The sequence below is a fragment of the Chamaea fasciata genome, unplaced genomic scaffold, assembly GCF_029207755.1.
Source record: "Chamaea fasciata isolate MVZ Bird 193981 ecotype frontalis unplaced genomic scaffold, bChaFas1.0.hap1 SCAF_18, whole genome shotgun sequence".
In the NCBI taxonomy this organism is placed as follows: Eukaryota; Metazoa; Chordata; class Aves; order Passeriformes; family Sylviidae; genus Chamaea; species Chamaea fasciata.
The window spans coordinates 1,400,281-1,415,120 of record NW_027094103.1 but is presented as its reverse complement, the minus strand read 5'-3'; the positions used below and the strand labels follow the sequence as shown (position 1 = coordinate 1,415,120).

The 14,840-nt window shown below is 53.1% G+C and overlaps 1 protein-coding gene across 6 annotated transcripts in view; it reads left to right on the top strand.

Annotated features, from left to right (window-relative positions):
* MTMR3 (myotubularin related protein 3) overlaps window positions 1–11,470 on the top strand; it is a 74,864-nt gene extending 63,394 nt beyond the window's left edge. For 2 of the 6 annotated variants that reach the window (XM_066199951.1, XM_066199950.1), the window contains 6 exons: window positions 1,549–1,694; window positions 2,353–3,748; window positions 5,504–5,614; window positions 5,867–5,955; window positions 7,040–7,066; window positions 9,282–11,470. In XM_066199951.1, coding sequence (XP_066056048.1) covers window positions 1,549–1,694; window positions 2,353–3,748; window positions 5,504–5,614; window positions 5,867–5,955; window positions 7,040–7,066; window positions 9,282–9,453 — 1,941 coding nt within the window. In that variant the 3' untranslated portion in view covers window positions 9,454–11,470. Of the gene's footprint in view, window positions 1–1,548; window positions 1,695–2,352; window positions 3,749–5,503; window positions 5,615–5,866; window positions 5,956–6,245; window positions 6,654–7,039; window positions 7,067–9,281 lie in introns of those variants that run through there. The other 4 variants (XM_066199953.1, XM_066199952.1, XM_066199955.1 and 1 more) reach the window with 4 other exon arrangements.
* The last annotated feature ends 3,370 nt before the right edge of the window (window positions 11,471–14,840 follow it).

Sequence of the window (14,840 nt, the reverse complement as noted above, 5' to 3'; positions counted from 1 at the left end):
TTCAGTTTGGCTCCTCCATGGTAGGAGCTCACTGAAGGTTCTGGGGAGAGGCTCAGTTCTGTGTTTGGTACAAGGTCACGTGAGGGATTCAGGGGTGCAGAGCATGGGCAAGAGAGCAAACATCAAATGACATCATGGTTAGGACTGCAAGGACTAGTATAAATATTTAAACCCTTTTTATTTATCGAAGTATCAGATGTCATAAACTGAACTGTAAGGACTGTGCAGTGGGTTTGCATATGATGGATGTGGCTTTCAGTTGTTTCTTAGAGCAAAACTAGACCCTGGCTAAGCAGGAAAGAATTTATTCCCATGGTGGTTGTAAAAAGATGAATTTTCTACTCCCCTGAGCCCTCCTTGGCTGAGTGTGTTCTGTGTCACTGCAGTGAGCCCTTGGAGCCTTCCCACCTGGCAGTCCTGGGGAGAGTTCCTGAGGCAGAGCAGACACAGCCTGGGGGCATCTTAAAGCTGTGGATGCCTCTAGATTTCCATGAAAATGCCAGGAGGAGCACGGAGAGGGCTCTCACAGTGACCCTGTGGACAGGTCTGTCCTTGGGCTGCCCTTCTGTGCTCTATCCCACTTGGCCCCTCTTCTCAGGAAATACTCACAAGGACACTCCTTCTGCACGTGGGAGTTGGGGTAATTTCCTGTTTTGGGTTCATTTTCTTGTGGTTTTACTTGAGGCTTTAAAAGGTGCCTATGGCACAGCCACATCCCTTATAGAGCCTGGGTTGTTCAAGGGCAGCAGGCACCCCGCAGCCCTTCCCCTGCTCCGTGCCAGGGAAGCAGAGAGAATCACAGAATACCCTCATTTAAGAAGGGACTCAGCAGGATCATCCAGTCCAACCCCTGGCCCTGCACAGGGCATCCCAAAATCCCATCCTGTCTCTGAGAGCATTATCCAAATGCTCCTGGACCTCTGGTAGCCTCGGGTCTGTGCCCATTCCCTAGGGAGCCTGGTCAGTGCCTGTCTGGTGGAGCCAGCTGTTCCTCTGCCATTGCCTGCTTTTCCATGGGATGGTTGCTTGGAAAAGAGTGGAATTGCCAAAATGAGCCTGGGTGTTTTTAAAGTGAAGCAGAAAGCATATTCCACAATCAAGGAATCCCTTTTAATAGCAAGCTGCCTCTTCAGAGAACTTGTGCATGTACTGAATATGTACCTATGAGTGCCTCCTCTGAAGCCAGGCTGGGCTGTGGAGGATTGGGCTCCTTGGAATGAGTTCAGCTCCCTCTGGCACAGTGTAACACAACACACAAGGGAACCTGAGCGTTCATAACGAGCCACTGAATTCCATGAGTTGTGAAGGTGTAGATTCACAGAGAACTCATTGCAGGAGTTCATTCAGGAGGAGCTGAAGGCCGGCATTGTTCTGCCTCTGACAGAAAAGGTCATTCTAGCCCCAAGTGTGGCTGATGAAAAGCTGTCACCAGCCCTTGGCGTGGGCTGGACATGTCCCAGCCGGGACCTGCCCAGTGAACTCCCCCCTCAGAGCTGGACTTCTGCTGGGAAGCAGCAGCTGAGCCTTCCCGTGTGCTCCCCCTGCCAGGTGCTGTATCCCGTGTGCCATGTGCGGAACTTGATGCTCTGGAGCGCCGTTTACCTGCCCTGCTCCTCCCCCTCCACGCCTGCCGATGACACCTGTGCCCCATACCCTGTGCCAGGCTCTAGCCCCGAAGAGCAGCCTCTGGGCAGGTGAGCCTAGAGCCCAGAAATCCCGTCCTGTAAAGTAAGATCAACAGAGAATACTGGGGGACATGAAAGGAGAATGTTGGGGTGGGAGGGCAGGGTTTTTCCTGGGTGTATTGGTGGAACTGTGGGGCTGAGCTGCCCAAGTGCAGCCTGTCCGTGGGGTGGGTTTGGAAGCTGTCACATTTCAGGGCTGACAGCATTGCAGAGAGAAGCTGGGCAAATAGAGTTAATCTCTGGGTGTCACATAGCCACAGAGCATTCCCTCTGTCCTTGTGGGATATAAGCTTTCATTGGTTATCTTCAGTTTGAGTTCCTTTTCGGTGTTGCGTAACCATTTCTTTGCTTGTTGTACAGTGAATCTGAGCACATGTTAATTAGGAGGTGTGACTGGGCTGTAAGCGCTGGGGCTTGCTGGTAAGGGGATTAATCTGGGAATGTTTGAAGTCTGGTTGAACATATTTTCCTGATGGCAAACAAAGGAAGTACTGAAGCAGCTCTGCACTACAGATGGTCGGAATGTGCTCCTGGATAATACTATCCACAAGTCCATTAGCTGGCAGATTGTTACTGTCCTAATTGGGGGGCTGGTTTTAACCCACAGTAGCTCAATGTTATAAAAACATTCTCTGACTTGGGAGCGGGATTGTTTGTCCCTTTGCAGGCTACCAAAGACCAGATCCTTCGACAATCTGACGACAGCCTGTGACAGCAGCGTGCCTACAACCAACCGCCGGAGCAGCGACCCCAGCCTCAATGAGAAGTGGCAGGAGCACCGCCGCTCCCTGGAGCTCAGCAGCCTGGGCCCCCCTGGGGACGACCCCTTCGAGGGGGACGGGCTGGGCAGGCAGGGCAGGGCCCCCGTGGGGGCAGAGCTCTCTGTGGCGGCCGGGGTGGCAGAGGGACAAATGGAGAACATTCTGCAGGAGGCCACTAAAGATGATGTTGGGCTGGAGGAGCATTTGAGGGGTGGCCTGGAGGCAGCAGGGAGAGGGGATGAGGTTGGCCTGGATAAGGAGAAGAGAGCTGACAATCTGTGTGGGGAAAAGACCGAGGCGGACACAGGTACCGTAACGAACAGTCCCACAGCCAGCCCACACCCAGCCTCACACGGTGCTGCGGAGCTCAAAGGACAGCAGGATGAGCACAGCGAGCCCAGCAGCCCTCTCCAGAAGGCGCCTCAGGGGAGAGGGCTGCAGGCTGTTCCTTCTGAGGGCTCCGGAAACAGAGATGCTCCAGACAACACGGAGGAGGAAGGTGTTGGGAAAGGTGAAGGAGAAGCGGAGAGCCCGTCCGGCACAGCCCAGGCCAGCCTTGCCTTCCCTCTGACAGCCCTGCCGGAGGAAAGGACATCCAACATCGAAAGCTCCACGGAAACCTTAACGGAGACCGAAGCGAAGCCTGAGCTCGTGCCCAGGGCTCCGTGCCACAGACTTCACCCCTTCGACAACAGCGCTGATGAGCTGTCCCGAACTCTGGAGAACAGGCCGGAGGGGGAGTGCATGATAGAGCTCCAAAAACTGGGATCAAGAGTGCACAGGACTTCTGGTAGCAGCACCACACACCTCCCGATGCCTTCCCCTTGTGCCTTGCCTCTAGCAGACCGCAAAGATGAGCTGGTGTATAACGGGGAGCTGGAGCTGGAGAACAAACTAGTGGAGAAACCCGCGGGATTCACGGCCCCCAAATTCCCCGCCACCAACGGACACTGCGTCAACGGCGAAGACGGGCGGATCAAGGCCTCGCTGAGTCGGCAGGTGTCCACGGCCAGCTGCAGCTCTGCTCAGCTCCACCTGAGGAACTTGCACCAGAAATGGATGTTCAGCCAGCTCGGGAAGCAGCCGGCCGGCAGCCCGGACCAGCCGGCCCGCAGCCACCTGGACGACGACGGGATGCCCGTCTACAGCGACGTCATCCAGCAGCGCCTGCGCCAGATCGAGACGGGCCACCAGCAGGAGGTGGAGACCCTCAAGAAGCAGGTGCAGGAGCTGAGGAGCCGCCTGGAGAGCCAGCTCCTCAACAGCTCCCTGCGGCTCAACGGCGACTACGGGGACGAAGTGGTGAGTGAGCGTCACTGGGCCGGGCGCGGAGCTCACCGAGCCCTCAGCTCCTGGCTCACGGCTCAGGGCCCGACTTTGGGGCTCTGACAGACCTCTCCAGGTCATCCTGAAGAGGGCAAACTCTGCCTGAGTACCTCATCGTGGCAGGTACTCACGGCTGATACTGCCGCCGAACTTCAGATTGAGCAGAAAGGTTTCTTTTGAGATGGGTGTTGCACAGCAGCTCACACACATAGGCCCTACCTAAACATCTTCCCTGGCCTTGGTAAAACCAACCAAACCCCTGGTTTACCAAACCTCAATAAAGCCAACCAAACCCCTGGTTTACCAAACCTCAATAAAACCAACCAAACCCCTGGTTTACCAAACCTCAATAAAGCCAACCAAAACCCTGGTTTACCAAACCTCAATAAAACCAACCAAACCCTTGGTTTGCTGCTGCTGTCTTCATGAAGGGCAACGATATTTTCCTGTGCCATTTTTGGGACAGCAGCATAGGATGATCCCTTGGTTCTCTGCAAGTTCCAGCTGCACTGGCAGCTCTGTGAGCTCAAACCCATCAGGGTCACAGCATCCCTTTCAGATGCTCCAAGCTCAGTGACTGAAATAAACTTCTAGAATTCTAAATTAACTGGAATAAATTACCTGAGCTTGTGTTTCAGCTGTATTTCAACAAGGGTTTTTCAACAAATTAAGAATTTTAAGGGAGCTTTTAAACCATTTGTGCTTTTATTTGGAAGTGCTTAAAATTGTAAAAATAGAGACTTTTGTAGAGAATTGTGCTTTCCTCTGGGTTTGAGCACTTGCCTGTAATTCCTGAGGCTGTTGCAACACCCATCAGAAATTTCCTTTTCCTACATGGTTTATATGCCTGAAAAATTGGGGAAAAAAAAATTTGCAAGAGGTTCCCAGCTTCTGTTTGTTGAATTCACTGTTTAGAAGTGGCAGAGGTGCTGGATAGTCCCAGGTACGTTTGTTGTGAAAAATCCTTGGAGCCTTCTTGGCTCTTCCCATTGGAGATGAAGCACAAGGTGCTCATTGAGCCCAGTGTCACTGTTAAAAGCTTGAATTCCTTGGAGAAATTGGGTGCTTTGGCTTAATGGATTCTGCTCTCATTTTTTAAGGGCCTTCAGAAGCTGCAGTGTAGGGCTGGCAGCGCCTCCAGAAAATTCCCCATTTTTAAGGAGCTGATCTCTGCCTTCTGTTTGTGCCTCAGCTTGGGAGTTGCAGGTTTTCCTCTGGAACTCCAGGATTGCCCATTCCTCAGGCATAAAAATAAAAATACATTAACTCAAGATTTCTTGCTATTTTGATATGTTTTAAAGGCTGGCTGAGTTTTAAGTGAGTTAAAATCCACCTCTGCCTGGATAGACTATATTAAGGAAGCATTTTTCCCAGAACCTATTCATAGAATATACATGGCTCAAATTCTGAATTTCCCATATGCAATTTGGCTTGTATTTTCCAGAATCTTTGCCAACGAAAGGATATCTGTATTACTAATTATAGTTTTGAAAGTGAAACACCCTTGGAAAGGAATCAGGACCCTGGAATCGGAGCCACAGGGAGCAGGTTTTGGTTACTCACCCAAAGCCTTCCCAGAGCTTTGCAGCAGAAACTGGATTCTAAATCCACTCTGCCTCACATCATCCCATCACCAGAGGGTCCAGACCTGCCCTGTTGGGGTTTCTGGGTTGTTTTTGTGTGGAACAGGGATCTGGGGGGTTCCGTTCAGCTGTGTTTGTTTGCCAACAGACGTCTATTCCCGACTCGGAAAGCAATCTGGATCAGAACTGCTTGTCTCGCTGCAGCACAGAGATTTTCTCTGAAGCCAGCTGGGAACAGGTGGATAAACAGGATACAGAGGTACAGACCAAATCCCTGTAAATTGCTCACTCTGGGATAATCCTAATTCAAATTATCCTCCAGCCTTTGGCCACGTGCCGCTCCTTGGGAACTCTTTTCCTTGTGTTCCGCCGGTCTCACACCTGACATACCAGTACCTGTGCCTATGAGCCCTCTGCTGCACAACCTCTGGGAGCTCTGGGAGCTGGGGAGGGGGCTCAGCCCAGGTGTGTTGCCGTGCCCTGTCCCTGATGCCGGTGGCCGTCCCCACAGGTGACGCGGTGGCTCCCGGATCACCTGGCCGCGCACTGCTACGGCTGCGACAGCGCCTTCTGGCTCGCCAGTCGGAAACACCACTGCAGGTAACTGGGAGAGGGGCTGGGCACTGCTCCTGTTCCTGCAGGGAGAGAGTTAAAAGCCACAGCTGGTGTCTGCTCCGCTCCAGCCAATGCAGATCCTACCTTTCTTTCCTCAAACTGGTCTTGGAGGCAGTTTAGATTACACAGAATAAAGCTTTGTCCTCTTAGCATTCAGCAATTCATTATGTGAGTTACATGAAATACAGGAATAGCATCTTCTTCCCATTGGTGGTTGGAAACTGCTCCCTTCCTTCTCTAACCTTTCTCTCCTTTTCATTAACTTGCTCCTACAGAATCTGAACAGAACACCTGTGTGAGATCAAGGTTTTCTGGATTATTCTTTGCCAGACTTGTTGCCACAGAGGCTGCAGCAGCTCAGGCAGCAGCAGGGGCTTGATCAAGAGCAGGAGGCAGAGACCACATGGCTCAGTATGCTGGAGTTAAAGCCAGAGAATCTCCAGTTTCCAGTTCTGTTTCAAATAAATTCCTGTTCCTGGTTTCTGAACATGCCAACACTATTGCAGGAACCATCATTTAAATAAATCTCAGTTACTGCATTTTGATGCTCTGCTGCTTTTGGAAGTTGCAAAGAGTTATGAACGTCGTTTTGGGTTTGTGTCTGGTTTTTATTTTGCTCCATTCCGTCTTGTAAAGTTAACCAAACCCAGGGAAGAAGGAGAAGAATCTGAATTTATTTTTTTTTTTACCATGCCCACTGTGGTCGTGCAGATTTGTATCCTCAGTGCTCAGTTCCCTAAAACTGAGCTTGGGACAATTCCCAGAGCCTGGATACACACAGGTCACCCACAGCCCCACGAGGAGTTAAAATGGACTCAGGGTTTCAGATGTGGCTCAAATCTCCTGTAGGGTCTTTGCTCCTCTGGCTTCCACGTGTGCAGTGACCCAGCTGTTGGTGAGACCAACACCATGAGTATCTCTGTAGTAAACATTACACCCCTCCCAGGGAATGGAAATGAGTTGAACCCCATAGTGTAAGACCTTGAGCAGGGTAAAACCTTCCAGCTTCCTTGGTTGCCGATGTTTGCTCCCTCTGCCTGTTGCCCTGAGCTCTCTCTCCTCCCTGCAGGGACACTGACCGAGTTGATCAGCTCTGGTGAGCATTTCCAGCAGCCTCTGTCCTTGTCCTTGTCCGTCTGCCTTTCCTGGGTGACTTCTCCCAACTAACTCAGCTTTTCTCCTTCTTTGTTTCTCACTTGCCTGGAAATCACCAGAACTAAGCTGGGGGTGGGCAGCACAAGCTGCTGGGGGTTGGATCCATGTGAACGGCCCTCTGTCCTCACAGAAAGGCTTTTAGGACTTGGCTTTTGAGAGCTGAACTGGGATGTGGCTCAGACTAACACTCACTGTCAGTCCATGTGTGTACTGCTCACTGACAGGAGACTGGACTGTCCTGCAAGTTTTATGCATTTATTTTTGATAATTTCCCTTCTTCCCACATATTTCTGGGAGGGGGCCACGTGTTACCAAACAATTCCAGTATTGCTGTGCAGGGCGTTGGCAAAAACCTGCTACTTGTTTTAAAAGGACTGAAAATCCCATGGCTGGAGCAGGTGCCACCAAGCTGGTGGAGGGTCAGGATAGCCAAAACTGGATGAATATCTGAGATTTGGGGTGAAGAGGAGGCGTGGGGAGTGTCACTTTCAGCCCCCCTTCCTCAAACGAGCAACATCCCCTTTCCAGCCTGTTTTTTAATGTCTCTGTAATCTCTGAAGCGAAGCAAGGACCACCGGCATAGAAGGATGAGTTGTCCAGAGCTTTCCAAAGCAGTGTCAGAGCACCATTGTCTAGGATAAAACAACAAAAACCCCAGCATATGTTAGGAATGGTGAGCTCCAACAAAGAGATCCTTGTTTTAATCCCTCTGGTTGGCTTCCCCCTCATCCATCAGTGAGCTGCTCTGGGATAATCATTCCTTGAGCAGCGAGATGGGGCTGTGGGAGCTGTGTGGCACCTTCCAGGGCTGTTCCCACTCCTGCAGGTGCTTCTGACAGGGATTTCCAGCAGGGCCCTCCAGTCTCCAGAACCTCTGCAGAGAGGCTGGTCCCTGTCAGCCTTCCCATGCCGGGGTTCCGGCTCCGAGGCCTGGAGCCACTGTGTGGAACTGAGGAAATGAGCCCACTGAAGTGGGAAATGGGATTTCTGTGCTGCCTCTCTCTTCATCAGTGACCAGCAGCTGGAAATCTCCTTTCTTGGCAAGGAAGGATTAATCAGAGCTGCTGGGTGTCAGCAGAATTCCCCAGCAGTCTCTTGGCAGCAGCAAATCTCCAGTGCAGAACAACGACAGCACCAAATCCTGATGCCAAAGAGTTAATGGGAAGGGCAAAACCCAGGTCCCTGGAGTGCTGCTCCCAGCTCCTCTTGGAATTTAGGAGGACAGGGCTGACAGGTTTTGAGGGGGGCTGCAGAAGGTAATTAATGACTCTGAGCAGTAACGAGGTGCATGTGCCGGCGCGGCTCTGCCAGCGCCCGGAATGCCGCGCGTGCCCACCTGTGCATGGAACACCTGCCTGCCCACCCCGGGCTTTGCATGTTCCTCCTTGGCTCAGTTTCCTGGATGCAGGAGTGTGGGACTGCCGGAGGGGCTGTGGGGGCAGCGGGAGGATGGCAGCAACTGAGAGCTTTGATATTTCCATGTTTAAACCTTTCCAGCTCTGAGCAGAGCCTGGGAGCAGAATCTGGCCTGCTCCCAGCACTGCCACATCCCTCCTGTGAGCCAGGGCTCGGTCAGCTGCCTGAGCAGGCCCAGAGCCCCCATTCCCAGTGTTCCCCACATTCCCCATGGCCTGGCTCAGAAGGGCCCGTGGTGCCTCTGCTTCAGCCCCTCAGCCCTGTGCCCCAGCGTGGCATTGGCGCTGTGCTGGACATCCAGCCTGGCAGTGTCTGAGGCCAGGCTGGACAGGGCTTGGAGCAGCCTGGGACAGTGGGAGGTGTCCCTGCTCATGGCAGGGGTGGCACTGGCTGGGCTTTAAGGTCCCTTCCCACCTAAACCATTTCATGGTGGATGGCAGAGAGCTCTCTGTGTGTCAAGAGGGCACGGCCTGTCCGGCCTGGCTCAGGGCAGTGCTGAACAGAGGTATTTAATTGCACAATGGCCCTGGCTCTGTGCTCCTTCCTGTGCCCATTCCCTGGGTCTCTACCTCATCCATAGGAGGGAGGAGCACAGACATTGGAGCTGTCGCTGCCCACGCCCCGGCCTGTAGGGAGGTGTCTCCCCCATCCCAGCACTGGCCATAACTCATTTTACAGCTCAGGTAACTTTGTCAAACTCCTCCTGATCTTTTCCATTTCTCCTCTGTTCCTGATGCAAGGAATTGTGGCAACGTGTTCTGCTCCAGTTGCTGTAACCAGAAGGTGCCCGTTCCCAGCCAGCAGCTCTTCGAGCCCAGCAGAGTCTGCAAGTCCTGCTACAGCAGCCTCCACCCCGGCAGCTCCAGCCTGGACCTCGAACTGGACAAGCCCATCACTGCCACGTCCAACTGAATTCCTGGCCTGGGAGCGGCAGGGGAGCGGCCGAGCCGACCCTTCCCCACGGACACGCAGATCCCGGGGGCCGAGGCTGGGAGGCTGCGCGTGGAGCTCGGGCCGTGGGGCGCCGCTCGGCGGGACAGACCTTGAGGATGTGCCGCTGGATCGTGGGATTCTCCTTGTCCAGCTCTTCCCCCTTTCCTGCCTGTCCTGTCTGTGTGTCCGTGTCCCCGCGCGTGCGTGTGTGTATATATAATAATATATCTGTTTGTTTGCGGGAGGGTCGTGGAGGTGGGGAGGGAGCTGGTGCACAGCCAGGATCCCTGTGGGTATTTATCTGTCCCACTGCCTGCTGCAGGCCGAGGATTGTAGGGAGCAGAGGGAGCTGGGCCGGCCGGAGTGCAGAGCCTGAACAGCTGCAGCCTCCAGTGCTTTCAATCACTCCTGTTACTCCAAACCCGAAATTGCTGTTTGGGAACCTGTTGCTGCTAGAAGAGGTGGGAATCTCCTTCCCCAGAGACCTTTTCCCTCTCTGTTCTCACAGTGGGCTTGGCTGCCCGAGGGAGTCTCAGTCAGGTTCCTGGAGGTCTGAGCCCTCGGAGCGGGAACACCTGGAATGCTGGCTCAGGAATGCACGTGCTGTTGGTGAGCCAGGCTTCACACTGGGCCTTGCCAGGGATCTGACCATGCAATTCCTGATTCAATCCAAGTAGGACAGGAGCAGACCTCTGCCTTGCCCTTGCCCCTGCCCCATCCGTGTGAGATTCCCTCTGGGGGCAGAGCATTGCCACGGTCAGGTCCTGGCCGGTCACTCGCACTTTACTGGACGATCCAAACTGCCGGAAGGCGGCCGGGACCCGCCGGCCTCGGCCTGTGCGGATTGTGCTGGTGCTGGGCACCCTCCTGGGATGCTCCTCCTTTCCCAGGCTGTGTTCAGTGTACTCCAGACAGAAAAAAGCTGCCTGAGGAGCTCAAAACAATCCAAAATACATTACGGATTCCCCTTCCTCCTGTTGCAATCACCTCATTGAAGGGTGAAACTCCCAAATATCCGTTTGTAACTGATAGGTGCTCATCCCATTCCCTCCCCATAGATCCTGCTTAGTGCAATCTGGCAAGGAGGAAGAGTAGATCCTGCTCACAGTGCATTCCCTAGGCAAAATCCCAAATTCTCTATGGTATTCCCAAGAATCCTGCTGGAGTATTTGAAAGCTCTAGATACAACAGCTCAAAATCCAAGAAACCTTGGGAAAGGAGCATTTCGCATTTCCCTTCCCTGGAATGTCACAATCACATCATCCAAAGGGAGGGTCACGTGGAGAAACCACGTGGCAGAGCTCGGTGGGGTCAGAGGGGAGACGCTGAGGTGGTTGGACTGTGCTCTTCCCACTCTGCCACCACCCGTGTGCTGGCGTGAGTGTCCAGGAAGGAGGAGGCTGCGTCCTTGTGGGAAAGGGGTCTGGGAACGGACGGAGCATCTTGGGATCTCCCTGGCACAGGTCTAGAGAAAGAGACACTGAGGGAAAAGCAAAGTGAAGGATGGGGTTTCCAGCCAAGGCACGTTTAGGATCTGTTCCTAACCCAGCCGTGGTGGCTGGAAGAGAGGCACAGGCGTCGCTGTTGGTGCGGAGCGGGACGAGGGAGCGGCGAGGGGGAGGTGGCAGGGCTGGGCTGGGGGGACGCCCCAGCCTTGTGTGGCTTTGTGGTGCAGAATCAGCCGGAGCCTCCACACGTGCCAAGAGGGTCTGCTCCGGGCTGGGGCTGGGATGTACAGTGTGAATAAAAGCTTGCAGCTCTTTAGGCTTTTTTGGATCGATGAAGCACTTTTTTTATTAATATTATTTTTCTTTGTATGTAAAGGAGGAAGCCGTCTCCGTAGCTGTGTACAGAAATAACCCTTCTCTCCGCAAGAGAGTAAAGTGCTCCTATATTTTTCATTTTTGTCAAAAGCGAGAAGTAAATACTTTAGAATTGTTAAATATATAAATAAAAGTGAATAAAGTTTAGACTTTTGCATGGGAGCATTTGCTAACACACTTTCTAATTTTTTATTTCTATTCCCTGTCCCTCGGAGGGGACGTATCGGAGGCTCAGCGGGAACACCAAGGCCTTGGAAAAGGAGGCTGCAGCTGCTGCCCTTGGCTTTCTGCTCCACACTGTGTCTTTCCAAGGAACGACAAACTGTCACTCCTAAACTTGAGAGAAAAAAATTAAATCTTAGGCTTGGTTTTCTTGGTACAGGAGACCCAGGAAGGGGGAAGCACACAATGCACCCACCCTGCGAGGTTCTGTTGGGACGGTCAGCACAGTTTTTCCAGGATGGAGAAAGGTGCCAGAGTCTCAGCTCCCTCCATACCATGCTTTTCTTTATCCCCTCGACCAGCCATCACATTGCAGTCTGATTATTTACCCAAATGTAGGAGCAGCCCCAATCTCCAGGGAATTCCCCCTGCTTTCAGTGGGGTTTGGCAGTGGATGCTCCATTTCCACTTGCACCTGCCTTATCCTGATGCTGGATGATGGAGCTGTGGCTCTTTGGGAACAAACTGAAGTCAGGTTTAAGATCTCTTTTTTTCCCAGAAGGTGGAAAACTCAACTGATGTTTGTCCTACACAAGGATTATTCCCGTTTTCCAAGCACTGCCTGCTTATTCTGGCTGTGCACAGTCCTGTCCTCTCAGGCCCCCCACTATCATTTATTTCTTCTCTTACATAGTTGAGGATTTGCCCTGAATTCTCAGGGATCTGAGCAGCTGTGAAGGATGTGGGTCCAGACGTGTCATCACAAGACCTTGGGCACAATCTCTGTGATTTGATGATGTTCATTAAATTAAACCAGGTTGGGGTAGAGCCGCTGACAGAACCTGGAGTGGCAAAGAAGCAGAAATCGCGTTTGGTGGTGTAAGGAACGTGCAGAGTGTTTCAGTTACACCTCACAATGGGATTTCCTAGAGCTCCTCTCACACCTGAGTTTCTCCTGAGCGCTCTCCCAGGAGCTCGTTGTCTTGCAAACATTACGAGCCCCGGGCACGGCGCTGCCCGGAAGTTTTTGATCTGGGAAATGCCGAGTGTGGGTCTCTGCCCCGGCAGAGGGATCAGGGAAGTTCTGAGCTTCCCCAAGGTGCAGAAGGGCTCCTGCCAGGAACAGCAGCTCTGCCAGAGGAGGACGCGGCTGAAGGTGTCAAAGCTCATTTCCCCATGATCAATTCTTTCCAAAGAGCGAGCTTCCCTCTTCGTCCCAGCTCCCGGACAGCCCATGAGCCTGTCAGGACACCGGCGCTGCTGTCGCGATAGACGGCTTCAGTGCTGCCCCCTGGGCTGCGGAACAACCTCCTGAGTCGGGATTTTCAACAGCCTTGGGGATCCCTGGGAACTGAGGGCTCCTCTCAGCCCGGGTGTGACAGCAGCAGGGCAGGGGGAGGTGGCGCTGCAGTCTCGGGGCAGGAGGGCTCCGTTCTCAGAGCTGGGCACCGGGGACGGCGTGGTGGCCGGGGCAGGGCGGAAACCAACGGCTCTGCTGGGGCAGGCAGGAAAAGGTGATCGGGAGCTGCTCCACTACCCGGGAAAGGCTGCAGGGGTGGGGTGGAGCCTGCCCTGGGGGAGGTGTCGAGGTGTTGGGAGGCCGCAATGGGCAATGACCACGGGCAAGAAGCTGAGCACGTTCAGGGCCTATCGAACAGAGGGGTCCTGGAATTATCCAGGATGAGCTTTGGAGTCAGCACTGAGCAAAGGGCAGCTCTGCCAGGTGCAGGAGTGGCCCAGGTGTTCCCCAGTCCTTGGAGCTGCCCATCTCTTCCCACAGTGCAGCTGCCAGAGCTCCCATTGTTGCATTTTGGGATTCCAGCTCACCGTTCGTTGGACTTTGACATTTTATAAATGCTGCTGAAGTCTGACTTTATTATTTAACAAATCTGGGGTTTAAACCGATTTCCCACAGCTCTGTCACAAAATGATTTTTAGACCTTGCAGTGGCAGCAGGTGATGGGTTTGATTGTCCTCTTTTTTGGGTGGGATTTATATTAAAATGACATCTGAACTCTCAATTACTTACTTGAAGCACGTGAAATATTTGAAACCATGCCGAGCTCTGAGGGCAGAGCTGTTCAGCAGCACTGGAAGTGTCGGACCCTCATGCGTGTGTAACAGCCTTTATTCTGCTGTAGCCTCACAGTGAATACCTAGATCTTAATAAATTTGTCATTTTCCTACACAGTGATCACAGAGATGAATTCGTAGTCCCTTGTTCTCTGTGTTGGTGCATCTGCAGAGCTCCCAGTTCGAGGGGCTTATTTTTAGGCAAATTACAGCTCATATACGAGGAAAAATTAATCCTGGTGCTCAGAAATGTAAAATAGGCTGGGTAGAAGGAAAGCCTGGATTGGCAGCAGTTGGAGATGAGCCCTTAGGGAGAGCAGGGGATCCCGGGTGTTGATCAGCTCTGCAAACACTTCCAGCACGTGGACTTTCCCTCCTGGGTCACATCCATCTCCTGCTGTCGGACCCATGGGCACAGCTGGGGGTGGATGTTCTGCCGTTGTCACCCAGAGCCTCACGTTGCTCCCTCACTTTCCCGTTCTCCTGAGCTTTACAGGGCACAGCAGCTCCTGTGCAATGACCCCTGTGAGATCTTTGACACCAAATCGCAGGGACAGAGTCTGAGTGCCAGGACACAGGGAATGGCCAGAGGGCAGGGATGGATGGGATATTGGGCAGGAATTGTTCCCTGGGAGGGTGGGCAGGCCCTGGCACAGGGTGCCCAGAGCAGCTGTGGCTGCCCCTGGATCCCTGGCAGTGTCCCAGGTCAGGCTAGACACTGGGGCTTGGAGCAGCCTGGGATGGTGGAAGGTGCCCATGGCAGGGGTGGCACTGGCTGAGCTTTAAGGTCCCTTCCATCCTAACCCATTCCATGATTCCATGATTCTGTGGTGTAGGAGATTTTCCAAACCCAAATGCTCTTTATTCCCTGCAATGCGCAGACAACAGAAGCCCTTTGCTGCTGGGGCTGGTTCATGTCATTTGGGCAGTTTCAGTGAAGCTCTGCTTGGCTCAGCCTGTGATCCCCGAGCCCATGGAGCCTCCCTTGCTGTGTCCTGTTGGGATTGTTCCACTGCTCCTTCCCAGAGCCACCCTTTGTGTCCTCCTGGCTCTGCCATCGTTGAAACTCCGAACAACTCCAATCTCAGCAAACAGCTCCTCCCCCCTCTACCCACTCAGTGTCTGGCTGCTGTAGCATTTCCCAGCTATAAATTCCAGCTGTCTTCAGTCTATTAGTGCTTTTATTCTTCTATTAGCAACTCCTTAATTAAAAACTTGTAGCCAGGAGGGCAATACCAAGCAGGTGGACTGATGGGCTGAGAAGGAGGAAAAAGCCCATAGCCAGTGCTTAGGTGGAGAATTACTGGA